The sequence below is a fragment of the Pinus tabuliformis genome, chromosome 9 (genome assembly GCF_031772625.1).
Source record: "Pinus tabuliformis cultivar Carrire ecotype Pingquan chromosome 9, CPIR1, whole genome shotgun sequence".
NCBI lineage: Eukaryota > Viridiplantae > Streptophyta > Pinopsida > Pinales > Pinaceae > Pinus > Pinus tabuliformis.
Window position 1 is genome coordinate 1,854,061,210 of NC_142307.1, and position 20,177 is coordinate 1,854,081,386.

The 20,177-nt window shown below is 36.7% G+C and overlaps 1 protein-coding gene across 1 annotated transcript; it reads right to left on the bottom strand.

The window, feature by feature from the left end:
* Positions 1 to 9,366: 9,366 nt before the first annotated feature.
* On the bottom strand, positions 9,367 to 15,341 carry LOC149156262 (ribosome biogenesis protein BRX1 homolog 1-like). Its single transcript, XM_089438038.1, has 3 exons — positions 15,192 to 15,341; positions 14,894 to 14,992; positions 9,367 to 9,915 (listed from the first exon to the last, which is right to left on the bottom strand). The coding sequence occupies exons 1-3, from the start codon at positions 15,204 to 15,206 to the stop codon at positions 9,784 to 9,786; spliced, it is 246 nt and encodes an 81-aa protein (XP_089294164.1). The 5' UTR covers positions 15,207 to 15,341; the 3' UTR covers positions 9,367 to 9,783.
* Positions 15,342 to 20,177: the final 4,836 nt, after the last annotated feature.

The window sequence follows — 20,177 nt, forward strand, 5'->3', positions numbered from 1 at the left end:
TTTTATTATTTTCTTATTTTTCTTTAAGAAGCCACTTTTACGCTGAAATTTCCTCTAATGATTTTGGCCTTTGCAATAGTCTTTAATGAAATTAAAGAATTTTCATGTCTTCGGCACCACAGGAGAGGCTATGCGATGTACCAAATTTCTCATTAACAAAATTCATGGTCGTTTGTCGTGTCTTGACAAAGAATATCCCATCCAAGTTGAGGATATTTACAGGCTTAGAAGGTTGTCGTCATATGGTATGGATGTTTCCTCTGCATTCCAGAGTGTCTCTAAATGGGGAAAAAAGAAGGGTGATGATAATTTGTACAAAAAATATGGCACTCAACGTAAAGATCATTGTGTTGTCATTGATATGATCAACAATGATCAGATCAAATTTGCATGCCATGTCATCGTAGGGAAGCTTATGCGGCATTACACCAAAGGTGAGTGTACCCTAGATGTTATTTCTATTGTTGAAGCCTGTGATCGAGGCGAATCATTAAATTGGTGCAACTATCTTTTGAATGAGCTCTTTGAAGCTTGTGAGGATGTATTTAAGAGAGCAACCTATTTTATATACGGATACCTAGTTATTGCCATTGCCATGATGAAATGGTGCATGCTCGAAAGTAGAGAACCAACTGAAGTTGTAGATGATGAACCCCTTACTCTTGCCTATGCTCCATGGCAAATTCATGTTGATTTTTCTAGTAGATCTTTTAATGAACAAGCATTTGAAAAGTGGCATACTAAGATGTTTGATGTTACTATATCGTTACCTTGAGTACCCAAGCCAATTTTGGACAGATATGCAGCTCAAATATGGTTTGGGATAAGTCATGGTCATACTTATATCCTCCCTAAAACTGCCATCCCAAATACATTCAAGATGCAGTTGTTGCCTTATTATGTTTCTGAAGAAGCTTTGCATAATGAAGTCATGTCCTGGCCAAGAATTCAATGTATGCACATACCGGGTGAGATTATTTATTCTCTCGATGCAATGCAACCGCAAGATCCTTCTAGTGATGCCACATCGTCTTCCAAGAAATGTTTGGCTGACCCTACGGAAGATATCCAGCGTATGATGAAGAAGTTGCAGAAATGCATGTCTTTTGTCTGTAATACTATGTCTAAAGTTGGTTCTATGGTGAGTTCTGTTGTTTACACTTCATATATTCCTAATGTCGTTCCTCTTCTCGGTAAGACTTTTAAGCTGCCAACAATCCCATTCGTTTCTATGAGTCCAATTTTCGTCACTCCACCTACAGTCTCTAATACCGCCCCTTCCACCTTTGACACCTTTGCTTTCGCTCAAGCTTATGCCCAAGCCAATCCTATTGTTCAACTTTCTCATATTGCTGGCCTTGTTGATGATGAGCCTAAAGACCCTATTGAGGGTACCGAAATTGTTGAGGAAGACCATATTTCTTCACCTACTCATTCCACGCATTCCCCTGGTTCTTCGCCTCATACTACCTCTGGCACTAACCTTTCTGATAACCCTGACTGTGGAAATATTGTCGGACATACTGTTGAGATGGATATTGAATATTGAATAAAATCCTATAGATACAACACATTTGTTGCATACTACAATTGAAATTTAATCGCATGTAGAAGAAGTTATGGTGCCACCTGTGCAATACTCATTTGCATCCCAACCAAAGTCCAACACAACAATTTCAGCAACTCAGGTTGCTTTATTCACTCAAGATCCATCTCATTGACGAGAGGTTTTGTATATGGTTGTACAACCATAGGATATTGTCCCCCTTTTTCCTGCAAGTGTCATTGCTAGGATCCGTGATGAATTCGAAAAGGAACAGAGTCAAGAGACAAAAACTTCGCCTCAAGGACACTCAGAAAAATCTTTTGCCAATGGACAGCCTCTACAAGCACAATTTCCTCCAGTCGATACACTATTTGTAGATGATATTCAAACTTGGTCCTCATCTCAACTATTTCAATTCATTAGAGCCTCTGCCACTCAATTGGAAGACCGACTGGTCCTTTTGGACTCAAAGTATACTGAACTCGTTTCTACTTATGAAAAACAACTCATCGCTATTACTACAGAGTGTTACCAGCTACGAGGGGAAAAGGAGCAACTTGATAAACAAATTGCAGATATCATTTCTAAATTTCAACAAATGTGGTCAACCATTATTGAGTTTGCACCCAATGCTCTAAAGGATTTTCCAATGTGTCATCCTGTTGAACACTGCGTGTTTATTAAAATTGCTTGTGTGGAATCAGTTATTGGAAATCAAGAGTTGCATGGCACTATTGCTGAGCTACGTCGAGCACTCCCAAATCCTGCATGCCAGTATAAAGACCAAATTGCTCATGGGATTTCTCAAGCCTCTTCTTTCTGGGACACCCTTCGACAAGTTACCAATGATTCACAAGCAGCTTTTCGCCAAGTCCAGGATTGGGCCGGTCTACTCGCTAGAAAGAATCAGCGTTTGAATCAGTTGCGGAAGGAAACTCATTAACTATTTGACCAAGCACTCGCCACTACTGATCTCCAACAACAACATAATCTTCTTAATCAAGTTGAAGCCCTAGAAAAGAAAATTCATCAGTTGGAAGAAGACTCGCATACAACTAAGACTCTGTTTCGAGGTCTTTGACCGCCAATTCAGTCTCATTTCATGCAGCTTCAAAAGCTTAATTATGATGCCGATATTCAGTGCCAGACAATTCTTCCATCTTGTCCTAAGCACCCTAACGATGAGACTACCATTAAATTCATTGATAAGGTCGTTACACTAACTGCCACTTGGAACTCTACTACGACAGAATATACAGATTTCAAAGTTGAAGTTCTGCAAACAGTCAGAGATAGGTTCTTTGTTTGAAGGCCAGATAACAGAGCAGGGAGTAGAAGTATCAAAAACAACAACACAAGGACAAACATAGTCGAGTGCGCAGCTAGATGATTGATTTGAGGGCGAGTCAATGAACTGTGGTCGAAGCCAATTAAGTCCTTCATTTTTTGGTAAATTTTGACTAAATCTTCGCTAGAGAAAGGTTGCAGAGAGGATCAGTGGCAACAGGAAAGCAAGTGATCATACGAGCCAGAGCCCGAGAAGAAAAAATGGAAGCGATAGGAAGAAGACTAGATCAAGTGAAAAGAAGGATATGTGCACTAGTTTTGAAAGAATCAAGGTGATGAGGACCAAAGCATTGGGTTTCGTCCAAGAAGACTAGATCAAGTGAATCGGATCTGGAGCGGGAACAAAGAATGAAATCTATAAAAGGCTACGGGAAATGAGAGCTAGAGAGAGGGAGATCCGATATACGTCGAGATGTTGTCAAATTGAAAATCCAAGCTATGTATTTGCCTCTAGATTGTAATTTGGTCTTATTGAGCCTCACTAACATGTTTTTCTAAAAGATCTTGCGAGCTCTAGTAGATCTATAATGTAATGGTCCACTTGTATTAATAAAGGAGTTGTAGGGATTAATTTTGTATGTGCGTGTATGGAATGATTCTAGTTCGTGCGCCCCTTTAAAATTTTCGTATGATGTATTGTTGTGTATTCTAGTATTCACCGTTGTTAATGCTTCCATCTTAATTATATGATGATCTTTGAATATTTCTGCAAATGATGTACAAAATACTTATGTAATGAATGATTTGGTTGTTAAGTTGCTTTTATGCACTACCCTTCTATCCTTTTCATCCTTGCATGTTTCGGCACGCCTTGAGTGAGATGTTTCTCCCTCACGGAGGAATGAAAATGTCAGGGTTGCGCTAGACTACAGCGAAATCTTTTGTTGGCAACCAATGGTCGAACCCTGAGCCTTCCAAATCTAATTTTGCATTGATAGGTTGAATGGAAAACTTCCAGGTAAAACTAAATGGTACACCCAAAAGGTGGAGGAAAAGTTTCCTCACCTCATTCAGTGGAAGTTTGTGGGGACCGAAATCCTCCCAAAAAGGGGAGGTGTGATAAAAAATGAATCATTATATTGTTTGTTATCCATCTTGAAGCTTTCAGAGTGGAAAAAGTGGAGGAATCAACTCTCAAGACAATTTTTATCGATGGGACCCAGTTTGCCAAACCAGAGTTTGAAACCATCCAAGAGTATTTTGAGGCATCATAAAGACATTTTTTTGGAGGTAAAACTGTCGCTTTAACACAACACCTTTTTACCATATCCTATACACAAAGACCTTTCCAACGACGCAAGAATCTTATCAATCAAAGCCTGCATGCGAAAATTATGTCACTCGAGTGGATTCATGTCAACCCCCATAATTCATGGAAAAAGGGCTAGCCACATGATTATGATGAAAAAGAATCTAGAAGATTCTATATTGTAACTCTGATTAAGAATTCAAGTAGTCAACCTAACCATTAGTAGGCTATCAGGGTATGTTATAATCAGACCACCAGGAGGAAAAGGGGTTCAATTTTTTTGAGTGCATTTGTTCCATAACTGAGAGGGATAGGCAATAGAGCATATAGAGAGGATTTGTGCACTGTAGTAGCCCATAGGCCACAAGCCATACTTCTTTGTACTCGCAAAAAATTTCTATTTAGATAAAGAGAACAAAGCGACCTCACCTTCTAGCCGGGTTCCTCTCCCGAAAAGGTTTCCCAGGTCATATCGTGCGTCAAATGTGTTTGTGAGGTTTTATTTCATCATTCTTTATTTTTTGCATAATTTTAATTCGCATGCATACATTATTAACAATAATTTACAAATAACCCCGAAGGTTAGCTTAATCGGTCAAATCGGGGCCTTGCCAGATGGGAGGTCACAGGATCAATTCCCGAAAGCTCTTGGAGTCAGGGCTTGCAGTAGGCTGAGGGGAGTCAGCCTAGATTTTTCCAGTGGACGTAGTGCCACCTGTTGACCGAAGGTGTCTGTGAACCACGCGCGACGAAAAAAAAAAAACAAAAAAAACAAAAACAAAAACAAACAAACAAACAATAATCTACAAATCTATAATTTTAAAGAGATATAAAACTATAATAGTGTATATTTTGGAATTTTTAAGTATAATTTTATCATATATGTTATGACGAACTATCTAATGGAATATCCACGACAATTTACAGATTGGTAATATTGTTGTATTGGCTTTGAGCCTTGAAGAATATGGTATACTCTAGGTATCATCCTCAAAATGAGGCAAGTGCTCGATGGGTTTCCCAAGGACATGCATTTCAATGAAAAAGGTAGGGTGAAAGTTGTGCTATTTAGGATTAAAAACCATGATGGATGGAGAGAAGATTCAACCTTCTGTGAAATATTTTATTGTTAAACTATAGAAGCATGATATGAAGAGGAAGATCCAAAAATAGGGGTTAACGGTTTCATGGAGGACCTCTCTCATTCCATATGTACACGTAAAGCATTATGGCAAAAGTTTGTGTACCAAAATTTACTCTTGAAAATTGGGCAAAAGTTGCTATGTGTATAAATGTTATTTGGTCCCATGCCTTCGTGAGTGTTGTAGGATATCGCTAGATATATCATTATAAAGTATGCAATAAAAAAGTCTTAAAGCATCAAAAAGATGAGGAATCAATGGATCTTTAATGTAGACCATGTAGGACTACCATTTATTACCCTAGTGACAACCAAGTATGTCTCTAAGTGGTTTATGTGGAGCATAAAGTTGATTTGATTGGTTTAGGAAGCCCTGTGCTGCTGCACTGATTACTACATCGAGCTAGACAATAATTCAAGATGCTAAGGGAGGTGTGAAGCATGATCTATGAAAACAATGGGCTCTCAACTTAAGTGGGTAGACCAATATGCAAAAACATCTTTGGACAAAAATACATAAAATGTCAATTGCGTTATCACAAACTATTGTGCAGAAGTCGAGGGAGTGTGTTACAATGGTTGGGACCATATACGAGGTTTTTCATCCACTTCCATTTATCAATCAAAGCAAAAGCACTTATGGAGTGTTTTATCATGTATATGTTGTTATTGTGTATATGTTTTTAGGCCAAACCCACTTTGCAAGTGGAAAATTGGCATATTTCCTAATAAAGGGGGAAGATTTTAAGAATGTAGTTTTTGGGTTAGACTTTACAAATATTCAAAACCACGGAGATAAAGAACTCAAACATTCAAGATAATAAATAAAACATCATTACATTCTTAATATAGGAGGGAAACAAAGAATACCAAGATAGGAATGAAGAAAACTAAGTCAACACAAAAGCATTCCAAAACACTCACTTCCAATATAACTCAAAAAAGAAAGGATGAGAATTTGAAAATGAGTTGATATGTGAAACCTATTCCAAGCAGAGAAGGGATCAAAATCTTAAACATGGTAATAATTTAGTTCTAAGGTACATATTTGGTTTGAATTTTAAATCTACTTAAAAAAACAAAAAAAATATATATATAATGCTAAAATTTTATAAGTTTAATAAATATATTTTAGACTATCAAAAAATACCAAAAAACTGATTGTGAAATGGAAATATTTTGTCTAACATTAAATTGCCCAATTATAAAAGTAACATGTCTTAATTAATAATTTAAAAAAATTAAAAATCACATCATCATCAAAAATTATGTTAATATTAAAAAAATATTTCAATGAATATCACAACATTTGTAACATGTCTTAATTAATAATTTAAAAAAAATAAAAATCGCATCATCATCAAAGATTATGTTAATATTAAAAAAATATTTCAATGAATATCACAACATTAAAGGCAATGTATACAAAGAAATTCAGAATAATAATCAAAAAAATATTTTAAATTAGAAAGTATATGGACATTTTCATTTTGTAATAACAAAGCTTTCCTTATTGTCACATTCATTGTACACAAGTAACACCACAAATACTTGTTGGAAAATAAATAACGTTGCAATCTTAAATATGGTGCCTCAATATATAACAATTGTTTTCACAAACATGAAATTATCATGTGTTTATCTTTAAATACTTCAATTATAGCTATCCAATACCCTCCATATAGAAAATGCATAGGCTAATATTCTAAATACTACACACTGCCAACAAGCCAATCTGTTTGTTATATATAGTTTTACTAGTAAATTGCCAATATCTTGATATTTGTCATGCATGTTAAAATTATTAGAGCAGTATGAATGGTAGAAGAACCTTGAATAATAAGATGATCTAAAGTGTCAAAAATCAGGTTAAGATCATCTGGACAATGGATAAACCAACACTCCCCGTGTGTTTTGTGACATGGACTAACCGCAATGCGATCGTTGACTAACACCTATGAGTTTTGATCTAATGACAATCACAGTGAAAATTAATTTTCCCTGCATTCACTTCATAAAAAAATATATGCATATCTGAATTGCATCTCATAATCATTATTTTGTTCCTGGAATTGGTGATTGTATGCCTAATCCAAATTTATTTTCTCTTGTATAAATAAATTGGAGCAAGTTAATAAGTAGATAAACTCAACTTTTTTGAAGATTACCTTTTCCCCAATGGCAAAATTCTCATCCATCAAGTATAACTTTAACTTCCAAAAATTCTCCCTGGATTTGGAGAAGAATTTCAAACAAAAAAGAGGTAGTTTATCCACTAATTAATTTACTCCATAATGAAACATTATCTGTACCCTACATCGGGTATTTGTCTGTCGTTGGCATGTCCCACGTGGTTGGATCGTCCTTGTGCCAGATATATTGGTCTGTCAAGGAGAGATCAATGTTGTAATCTCTGCTTTGCACAATGTTATCCTCCACCAAGCTAACAATGTCGAGCATTATATTATTATATATTCCGACTTAACATGCGTTGCCTTATCGAATATTTAGCTTCCCCCAGTGTTCAAAGCGAATATTAGCGCTGGGAGGAAATTCCAAATGGAATCAATGGTAAATGTGTTAAAAGCATCATGTAAAAAGAAATTCCCATTAGGATCAACGCTTAGAATGTATCTCTACTAAAAAACATTTTCTAGAAGCATTTCCTAGCAGCATCGTCAGTCTAAAAACTGCTCTAGTGTTGCCTCGAATAAAAAAATTTAAGGGATAAACGCTTGGTTTTATTAAATGTGTCATCCATGACATTGATACCGACCAACGGGATTGACACATGTTAGTACACATTCCCTTTAATACTTTGGAACCACAAATCAGTGAGGCATGACCATGCGTGTACTTTTGTTGAACATATAAGCCTGTGATCGTGTATGGACTTTGTCCCATTAGACTTGGTGTTGGGCACGCTTTATCCTCACTATAGGTTCCCAGTTTTAAAAAAATGAATTTCCACTTGGAAACAACATTGAATCTACTGCAAGCGAACTTTTTGATTTTGGTTTTGTGTGTATCGCACCTAGCTTCTACTCATCCTTCGGATTACTGCAACCTCTCCTCGAATATAAGTTTTTGATAGGATAAACGCTTGGTTTTATTAAATGTGTCATCCATGACATTGATACCGACCAACGGGATTGACACATGTTAGTACACATTCCCTTTAATACTTTGGAACCATAAATCAGTGAGGCATGACCATGTGTGTACTTTTGTTGAACATATAAGCCAGTGATCGTGTATGGACTTTGTCCCATAAGACTTGGTGTTGGGCATGCTTTATCCTCACTATAGGTTCCCAGTTTTAAAAAAATGAATTTCCACTTAGAAACAAGATTGAATCTACTGCAAGCGAACATTTTGGTTTTGTGTGTGAGAGTTTGTTACCGGACCTAGCTTCTAATCATCCTTTGGATTACTGCAACCTCTCCTCCAAGTCGGTAATTCCAAATCCAAAAGTTCGAAAACCAATTGACTCTAGTTTTCAACTAATAAAAAAAGGGAAAAATCGTAGTAAGATGGCATTGCACTCCAGTTTGCAACCCGGGGAATGATGTAAACATCAGTGCCCTTCATCAATACAAACAACTTCAGAATGCTTCCTCAGTGTTCAAAACATTTCAACAGTAATGTTGAAAGATATTTAATAAAACTACATTTAGTCCAGGGGTTAGCTCAATCAGTGGTTGCTCATGTTACTGGGTATTTGGCTAAAATTACACACTAGCAAATGCCCAGCTTGAGTCCCCCTAGGATTAGGCACACTAATCTACACTGACATGTTTATTAAGAATGGCATACACAAATGTGGAAAAGCATCCCTTTGGTTTCCCCACAAATATTTTCTTGGAGAAACCAAAACATTAAAAAATAAGAATAAAAACTAAGAACAACTACTTAACAGTATCCAATATCTCGATTCTACATAAATGATAAATAAACAACTTCAATTGTACAAATCTTTCTAGATATACACCCATGATAAAAGCAAACTACCTACACAAATTGGGAGATCAAAAAGGAGTCGAAGCGTTTAGCCAAAAATAAAATAGGAAATATAAGGCATAATGAATAAAGCCAAAATTCCCTGATGGCCACATAATGCCTTCAGGCAGAGATTTTCTTCTTCGTGAAAAAACTTTAAAAATTGAACTATAAATTTCATTTGAACCGAGGATGTGTTTAAGGGACTTCCCTCCAGATTTGAACAAACGAAATAATTGCCAAAAATACACCCTAGAATAGAAACATAATAATGGTTGTGATTTCCATTAAGTTCAAACAGCATCATATTCATCAGTTACTCATTCCACATATCTTCAAATTCGTTAGGTTCCAGCCAACCAGGATGTTCTTGTAGCTCTGTCATTTGCTTTGCATAAATTGTATTTGCATATTTCCAAGTCCCTCCCTTTACTCAGCACGAATCTGAATTACAAAATTATAGTAGCAGTTGTTTTCACGGAAGCTGAAAAAGCAACATATTCACTCATTCCACATATCTGCAAATTCATCAGGTTCCAGCGGATTAGAAAGTTCATGCATTTTCCTCCTCTGCTTGGCCTTAATTTTCTTTGCATATTTGCCAGCCTTTTTCCTTTTCTCTGCTGCACGAACCTGAATAAAAAAAAATGTTTGTTACGCAAGAACTTTAACACAGTGCAACCCAAAGCCAAATCCATATAGAATGATAAAAAAATGACCACAACAGTAGATCAATGGGACTCACAAATACACCTGCATGAGTACATAGCGGGAATGCAAAAGCCACTGCTAACCCTAAACTATGCTATAAGAAAACACAAAAAGCTAGATAATATTATAAAAAGTTAATAAAGATATAAAGCTAAACCCTTGCTGAACATCAAAGCTTCTTGACCAGCAACAGTTCAGATACACACATCAGCATATTTCAGTTGCATGCTATTTATGGGCATGGCTCTCCATCATAATTATATTTTCCAGCAAAAGATTTGAAAATATCATAAAGATTATATATGACATAATCCAATCCAATGGATTAAAATTTAAAACATACAATGCTAAGGATATAAATGAACCAGCTTCAGATAAAGGATAAGATTAGAGGTCAAGATAACCAGTAGAGGCCACTGAATGATATTTCTTTTGGGGAATCTAAACAACATTGAAGGGACATCTACTACACCTCCCCATTTTTCTTGTGAAATGTCTAATGGACGTGGAAGGAGTCCCTCACTTCGTTGGGGTTGTCCACTTCCAAATGGGGATTTTCTCCTGTAGTTCCCAAGTCTCTAGGGTTAAGGAAACGTAAGGGGCACATCCACTGGGGGCTAAGTCACCGCATTCGTATTCGTGTTTGTGTTCGAGTTCGGCAATCTTGAAATTCAAAATAAAGTTCGACACCTAAAATTTTGCTAATAAAATTCGGCATAAAATTCAACATATAAAATTTGAAATATTATATACAATTTAAGTTTAAGCAAGCTGAAAAACACATTTAGCCATAGTTCTCAAATAAATCATGTAGATTACCCCAGAAAACAAAACAAAACCATAAAGATAAAAATAAAAAATAAAAAATAAAAAAATAAAAAAATCACCATTCACTAAATCCATACAAACAATTACAAATTATTCGACTGACAATACATCACAATGGACAAAATATCATGAAGGTTATATATGACATAATCCAATCCAATGGATTAAAACATACAATGCCAACAATACATCACAATTAACAGTATAAATCGACAAAAAAATAATTGTTGTTTTAGTTAGTGAATTCTATTAACTGAACTAGACAAAAATTCATTATTCATCCCGATGATTCAACCCTCTCAATGGGTTGGTTGACAGAAACATTAATGAAGAAGATTGATTATTGTTCCCATTAGAAAAGTCTGTCAATCGGATCAAAAACCTTTCTCATTTTTTCAATGATTCCAAATGCCCTAGTGGCCCAGTGGCCTAGTTATCCAACTTCCTGGTGGCTAGTTATCCAACTCCCAAAGGCCCGATTATCTCACCGGTTGGTGGTGGAGTGAGCGAGTGTGACTGTGAGTGAGGTAGATTTTCGCATGTCGCCAAGTTTTAGCCTCAAGTTCATTAGGGTTACCAAACTTACCATTTTAATTTTTTTTAATTATAAATGATGGAAAAATGTCGAACCACAAAACCCTGAAATGAACTTCAACGATTTTTTGGCGAATTTGTTAGTGTTCGTGTTCGACATAAAGTTCGTGTTCGTGTTCGACATAAAGTTCGTGTTCGTGATCGACATAAAGTTCGAGATCGTGTTTGTGTTCGCCATAAAGTTCGATGAACATAAATGAATTTGTTCAGATTGTTTTGAGGCTCGGCGAATTTCAAATTCAAAGGATTAAATTCGCCGAACCCGGTGACTTAGACTGGGGCTGGGGAAGGGTTCCAATGCAGCATTGGATGATAGGAACCTCAGCATCCAAATGAGTTAATCAGTGTATAGATCAAAAAGGGTGTGGTGAAAAAATACTTTCTGATGTTTGTGAGGTATCTAGTAAATTTATAACTACAGTTTATGTAGATTGTGTTGTTCTTAGATTTGGTGAGTAAATGGGTAAGCTGGTTAGAGTTATACACTAAACTAAGCTGCATGATACAAGGAAATGGGTGTGCATTTCTGAAATGGAAACACACTAGAAGCATGAGCCCCCAAAAAGTTTGGAAACTGGAAAACATGATATATTGAAACTTGGAAATAAATCATTATGAATAAATGAGTAAGAACATTTAAATGACAAGCAATGTTCCACAAACGCTTATATTGGGATCCTCATCATTAGTATCACCCTTCACCTCTACATCAATCTGTTAGACACCTAATCCTCAGGGATTGGGCGAAAATATGTAAATAGAGAAATTTGAACAATTGAAATGGGAAAAGACATTGAAATTGGAATCCCAAAGGTCACCACTGTTTTTGTATATAATGATGTTCACATTAATGGAAATCATACAATTGGGAGTTACCTTCCTGGCCTGACACAAACCTCTAGGGACATTAGCCAGCACCAGCCAATTTCGATGAAACTACCTAATCCAAGCTTTAAAATATGGTACAAAAAGCTTAGCATGCCTAATTAATGACTTTGATTTGAGTGAAGGGTACATTTTGGCTAAAGCCATCACAGAGGAGTCCAAAAATCAATATCACTAACATACATAAAGATCTTGGCGCTCTTGAGTAACTACCAATCAAATACCCTTACACACGATACAATCTAATGCAAATGCTACAATCCTACTAATCATGAAATCTTGGAAATTGTTAAGTCTGCTGAACTATGAATGGGATATGAAATTCTACTTTCTCCATATGAAGTTTGATGAGGTTGGAACTGCTCTCAAACATCATGAAACAATTAATGGTAATGTTAAAAATTTAATTAAAAAGATGAAAAGGAAAAGTGAAGGCAAATAACGCTTTTAATTGCCATCATTTTGATGCAAACTGAGAATGAAACCATCTTTTAAAGGAAATGTCCAGTCTTAGAGGTTTATAGAAGTCTCATTAATTCAATATCAACTTCTAATTAGGCAGTAAAACCAAAAATCTGGGTCACAATAATTAAATCAAGGAAAAATCGGACAAATTTCATTTGGAAACATGTTGTACAGTCGTTCAAATGCATTTCAATTTGTATGAAACGCATTTCAGTGTTTCAATATGGAAACAAGGCTGCTACAGGTTTTTTTTGGGGGCGGAGGGTGGGCGGTGGTCAAGAATCCTGCAACATAGATACTAAAATATCAATTTTATTAATTCAATATCAACTTCTAATTAGGCAGTAAAACCAAAAATGTGGGTCACAACATTAAATCAAGGCAAAATCAGACAAATTTCATTTGGAAACATGTACAGTCGCTGAAATGCATTTCAGTTTGTATGAAACGCATTTCAGTCATGTTTCAGTGTTTTGATATGGAAACACGGCTGCTACAGGGTTTTTTTGGGAGTTCTTAGCTTAGGACAGTCACTTCAAAATTCCATATAAGCTCACTTGTTAGTCTATTTTATTTCCATCAGCAATCTCATGAAACATTATCAAACTGACAGTAACTGAAGAAAGAACATAAAAGAGAGATGCAGAAAACAAACCAAGACAAGAGTACAAGGATATGGCTCAAGCCAAGGAAAAACCCCAAGATGGGGAAAACCCTATATCAATTCTTTTTATTATTAATATCGAATATTCAGCAGAGAGAGAAAGTACAATAATCCAAAGTCAAAATGACTTTGACAATTTGAAGATTCAACATCTTAAACAAGACCCTCTTTTCTACTTCGGCTTTTACTGGCATGCATGAAGAAGACTTCCACTGGCCCTTAGGGCTGATCTGGGCCTATGAAAGGAGTCTCGGTCCCCTTGACTGTGATGGTGCAGATCTGCAGCTGCCCTAGAGTGGTAGATCTGAAGAGCAGTCTAAAATCTTTATCAAAACGTCCACAAACTAACCCAGGAGCAGTACATGAATACGGCCAGCCTTTCTGTTCTACAATTCGATCTTGCAAAGGCAGACTTCACCCACACAAACATTCCAGAAATTCCCTCAAAGTCTGTGGCTGCCCTTCAGGAAAATCTCGGCCCTACCTGAGAAGAGAGACCCGAAACAACAAGCACTGTGTCCTCCTCCAAGAAATCGCCTACCTCAAAAACCTTTTGATGTCTCTAAGATATGTCTAATGAGGTTGAAGTTCCCTTCCTTTTATAGGAGTTGGAGAGGGGTTTAACTTGGTTAGTTAACCCCAAGCCGACCTTGATGAGTTACCCATGGGAGTTTCGTAAATTCAAAAACATATTTTTCTTTATCCAAAATTGATGATCTTTAGGTCAATTTTGGTCCCCTCGAAAAGAGGAATTTACTGCAATCATCATCTCTCACAAATAAGATGATCCAAGGAGAAATTTGGCCCTAGTTTCCAATTTTAACAACTTCTAATTAGGCAGTAAAACAAAAAAATGTGGGTCACAACAATTAAATCAAGGCAAAATCGGACAAATTTCATTTGGAAACATGTTGTACAGTCGCTGAAATGCATTTCAATTTGTATGAAATGCATTTCATTGGTGTTTCAGTGTTTCGATATGGAAACACAGCTGCTACAGGGTATTTTTGGGGGGAGAGGGTAGGCAGTGGTCAAGAATCCTGCAACATAGATACTAAAATATGTTACTGAAAGAAACAAATTTGACCAATAGGTAATGCTCATTGCATAGATGATAAAATCTAGAAGACAGTGAGCATCATATGCTATACATGGTAATGTCTGGTTTAACCTCACTGATACATGTAATTACATTTTATTATCATTATATTGTACTATTCATATAATGAGGTACATTACATATGGCAAGAAAAAATAGAGCGGATGGGAATCAATACATTTTTCAGCTCTCAAGTCACCCAATAATTTAGAAACAAATCGTAGAAACTGACAAAATCAGATAGAATCCAAGAGCAATCAGTTTTATATATTCTCAGTTTTCCATACTGAGCATTGAAATTATAAATAAAACTATCTCCTGCTTCCAAAAAAGGAAAATGTAAAGGGGAGGGTTAGAATGATCACCTGGTTAGGAGAGACGTAGAAAGGATTTTCATATAATGTCTGACCAGTAAAACTGCCACTAAAAATTTTAATCGGATTCAAGCAAAATCTCGGACCAACCTGCAAATAAAAGTCACTTGATTTGATGCATATGGAATTTACATTACAACAGCACAATAACAGAAAAACAAAAAAAACATTTACATTTTAAAATTCTTAGATATATTTGCTCTTGCTGATATACTTAAGAGAATGGTATGCAACCAAAAAATAGCAGCAGAAGTTTTCTTGAGGGACACTGAATAATAAGTAAACCAACCTCAATAAGAGTCATTTTGTCCAAACCACCTCGGTCAATTTTCTCAGTTCCATGGTGCGGAACAGATATCTACATAATACAACAGAGTTTAAATGTAGTAAAAATCGAAGCACACATGAAAGCGAAAAGATAACAATAAACTACAGTGCAGCCAATTAAATTAGTCCTCGCACAAAAATGAAACCAAGCTAATCAACACTCCAGATAGGACTAACTCAGTGAAACAACCCTGTAGGCTTTGTTGACATGTCACATCGTTATTGCATATGCGTGAACACATTTAATTTTCACCCATATTTTATAGAAGAAAGATATATAAAAGATGTAGGGAATAGTAAAAAGCAAGATATTAGCATAACTACATAAGTACAGTGTCACAGCAAATTGCGAGTTTGACTTAGATTGGGCTGGAAAAAAGTTTTCTGGATCAAACTGAGTCAAACTTGGGGTCGACCTACATTTGACTCAATTAATGCAAGTTTGACTCATGATTATCACAAGTCAAACTCTGCTCGTTGATTTTTCCCCAATTTTTCCTGATTCGAGTTTTTGTACTTGTGTATTTCTTTATATTTTTGTATGTATATTTCTTTATATTTTGTACTGAAATTTTTTCTTGAGATTTTGTCAAAACTTTCCCAATCCATTTCAAATTCTTGGCCTTTCTGCCTCACTGATTATTTCCCAATTCTGACCCTGTTAACTTTGATAAGCGCACATAAATTTCAAACTTGTCATGCATCATTTAGCATTGGGAAATGTCAGAGTTTTGTTGGAAAATCATAGTTATATGAGGGTTTGATTCTCCTTTCTTGATAATTACTTGTGAGTGTGTTGGCTTCTTTTATTTCATTATTATCTTATCTTTCATCAAGCAATTACCATATTATGTGTGTATGAAGATCACGAAACAAGAGTCACAAGATATAGGCACTATGCCAAGGCAAAACCCCCCTCGAGGGGTAAACCCAGTCAAAATAATTATTCCTTTCAATAGTAATCTTTAGGACTCTTCACCATAGACCAAGACCAGACCTTCCCTCCACACCAAGTCAGCCTTCTAGATCTTCGACCCCTTCCAGCGACTTCGACTAGGTAGCAACTTCAAACAACAAGCAGCTTCCGGCAACAAGGAAACTTAGGAGACTTCAATCTCCCAATCCAAAACACAAACAAAGAGAGAGAGAAAGGCACCAAAAAGTTCGATTTTCTTCCTCCTTAGACTTCCCCAAACTCGCACTTCTTTCGACTTCCCGACAACCAACTTCACACTTCTCCAACTACTCTTGAGATATCGAACTAGCTTGAGAGATGATGCTCCAAATGACTTCAACTAGCTTCTATTTATAGGCTTCTTGTGGGTCGAATTAGGGTCCTTAGGCCAACTTGATCTCTCTTAGGCCAACTTGATGTGGAGGATGCATACATCATATTTGACTCAATACTAAACCTTTTTACATAATTCAAAAGCCCAAGAGTATCTTTGAATGTACAATGACTCTATAAACTTAATATTAATCCTAGGAGTCCACAGTGGGGACTTTGACTAATATAATGATGACCCAAACATGAAACTCATGCTTTAATAAGTCATTGTTACAATAATAATAATAATAAATTATTCTCTTGACAAGTACATTACATGATGATGCAAGTACATTACTGAAGACCGAACACAGTTACATTTTCCAACACTCCCACTTAACTAGGAAGGTATTCATAATGTACAAATAAAATGGAATATCTCAAACTATATGAACCATGAAGAACTTTAGCCACCAGAATGCCATGGACTAGATTCCTGACCAGGGCAATCCATCCATTCTCTCAACAATTTAGGCAGCGCAATGCCATGGACTAGATTCTTGACCAGGGCAATCTATCCAAGTGGGAATAAGGTGGACTCAAGCTTTCAGCGCCTCTAGGTACCATGGGAATAAGATGGACTCAAGCTTTCAGCCCCTCTAGGTACCATCAGGGTTACTTGCTAACCACCAACCCTAACCAACACCACCTTTCCAACTTCAGGATTCAGACATCAACACAAAGTGCCGGCCAAATGTCTTCCTACACAATGCTTCACTTGCAAAGCCTCAACAAATCTCTTCCACACTCTTATCATCAATACAATCAGCAATATCTACCAAACCAAGCAGGTTCCTTAGATATTCAAACTTCTTATTAGGAAGAGCCTTTGCCAGTATGTCTGCTACCTATTCATCTGTCGAGACATACTCCAACTTCACGATCCCATCCAGCACCAAGTTCCTAATAAAGTGGAACTTATTATTGATATGTTTCGTCCTCGAATGAAACACAAGATCTCCAAACATCTTGATACAACTTTGATTGTCACAATTAATCACAGTAGGACCCAGAGACTTCTCGAACAAATCTGTCAAAAGATTCCTTAACCAAACAACCTCTTTTCCTACTTCACATGCAACCACATATTCTGCCTCGGCACTACTCAATGCAATGATATCTTGCTTCCTACTCATCCATGAGATCATAGCAGCTCCTAGACTCAAGCATCCTCCAGTAGTGCTCCTTCCATCGGTCTCACTGCCACCTCAATCGGGGTCTATGAAGCCAACTAGTTTGACTTCCTTACTATCATATTTTAGGCAGTGATGTATAGTGACACGAAGATACCTCAATATATGTTTGGCAATAATCCAGTGATCATGACGAGGCTCCAACTGAAACTGACTAAGAATGCTCACTGCAAAACATATATTTGGCCTAGTATTTACCAGATACATCAGGGAACCCAACCACTATCAATATGAGGTAGGATCCACGAGACTAGAGTCAGAGCCCCTCAACTTCTTGAGGTTGGTGATCATAGGAGTAGTCATCGGCTTGAAATCCATCATCCCGAATTTTTGCAATAACTTGATGATGTACTTTCCTTGCCCTAAATACATCTCCCTAGGCCTCTGCCATTCTTCTAGACCTAGGTAATAGTGCATCAGTCCTAGATCCTTCATTTCAAATTCAGCTGCCAACATTTTCTTACATTCTTGAATTCTTCGCTCTATACTTGTGATGAATAGGTCATCCACATATAGTAGAGTAATAACATACTCATTATTCCAACCTTAATGTAGAGATTCAGATTAACAGAACTCTTCACAAACCCAATTCTAAGTAGATATGCATCCATCCTTGCATACCATGCCCTAGGTGCTTGCTTCAAACCATATAGGGCCTTCTTAAGTCTGCAAACATGAGAGTCCCTGCTATTCACTTCAAAGCCCTCGGGTTGTTCGATGTACACTTCCTCATCAATGGTCCCATTCAAAAACACGGTCTTAACATCCATTTGATGGATATTCCACCCCATTGTAGCAGCCAATGAAACCAACGATCTAATGGTAGTGTACCTTGTTGTAGGTGCAAAGGTTTCTTCATAATCAATGCCTTCCTTTTGAGAGAAACCCCTTGCAATGAATCTTGCTTTGTACTTGTCTATACTTCCATCAATAGCATGTTTGATCTTATAGATCCACTTAGATGTGACAACCGATTTGTCACTAGGTCTAGGAACGATCTCCCAAACCCCATTCTTCATGATGGATTGATATTCTTCTTGCATTGCTTTCTTCCAAACCTCTTCATGTGCAGCTTCCTTGAATGTAGATGGTTCGGCTTCAATTAACTTTGTCATATATGCAACATAGCCAGAATATCTCTTAGGTTTCTTACTTTCCTTGAAGGAACCTTTCGCAGCTTCATGTCCTTCAGCATCTTCTAATGTAGCTTTCAACCAATTTGGCCTCTTCCTTGTGGTTGGGATAACCACTGATTGAATAGGCTCACTTGGTCCTTCTTCTTCGAGATTTGTAGTAGAGTTTTCATGATGAAATTCTTCTTCTTCAAATATGGGAACTTCTTCATCATCAAAATCAATAGGAATATCCTTTGATTTCTTGTATGCTTGATTTTCATCGAATATGACATCCCTGCTTACTTCAATGTCTCTTCCTTCCTTTATGTAGATTCTATATGTTTTTGACGAAGGACTATAACCAACGAATATTCCCTTGATACTTGTAGAGTCCAATTTCTTTCGCTTGTCTTTTGGAACATGAATATATGTTGAAATTCCAAAGATTCAAAGGTGATCCACACTCGGCTTCTTTCCTATGAATACTTCTTCGAGTGTTGTATTATCAAGACTCTTATGAGGACTTCTATTTTGAATGTATACAACAGTCATTACTGCTTCTCCCCATAAGAACTTTGGTAGATCTTGATCAAGGAGCATAGTTCGAATGCCTTCTTCAATTGACCTATTCTTCCTTTCGGCCAATCCATTTTGTTCGGGATAATAGGGAACAATGAACTCCCTCTTAATACCTGTTTCCTTACAAGATGCAATCAATTCCTTAGAAATGTATTCCCCACCGTTGTCAGACCTCGGAGTTTTTATCTATCTTTCGATTAGGGTTTCCACTTCAGCCCTAAACTCCTTGAACTTATCAAATACTTCATCTTTAGTTTTGAAGAGGTAGATCCATGTCTTTCTAGAATGGTCATTAATAAATGTCACATAGTAGAGATGACCTCCAAGTGATTTGTCAAACATGGGCCCACACACATCGGCATGGATGAGGTCTAATATCTCTTTAGACCTAGTTTCACCATTATGAAATGGCTTTCTAGTATGTTTCCCAAAGAGCATCCCTTGCACACACCTTCATGATCTAACTTCATATAAGGAATACCATGAACCAGTTGACTAAGAGAAGGGATGACCTTATAAAGACTTCCTATATAGGTCATGGTTCATATAAGGAATACCATGAACCAGTTGAGAAGTGGTGTAATGACCCTATAAAGACTTCCTTCACGAACTCCGATAACCCTAGCTTTATCAATGCTAGAGTCTTTTTCATCAACAAAAGCAACTCTTTCCCCTTTATCTTCTAAACAAGAAATAGAAAAGCAAATTCTTTTTCAAACCTGGAACATAGAGAA

Excerpts from the sequence above, each read along its gene's own strand:
- LOC149156262 (XM_089438038.1), bottom strand. Across the intron at positions 9,916-14,893 it reads TCTACGTCTCTCCTAACCAG|GTTCGTGCAGCAGAGAAAAG; the intron begins GTGATCATTCTA and ends TTTTTTATTCAG.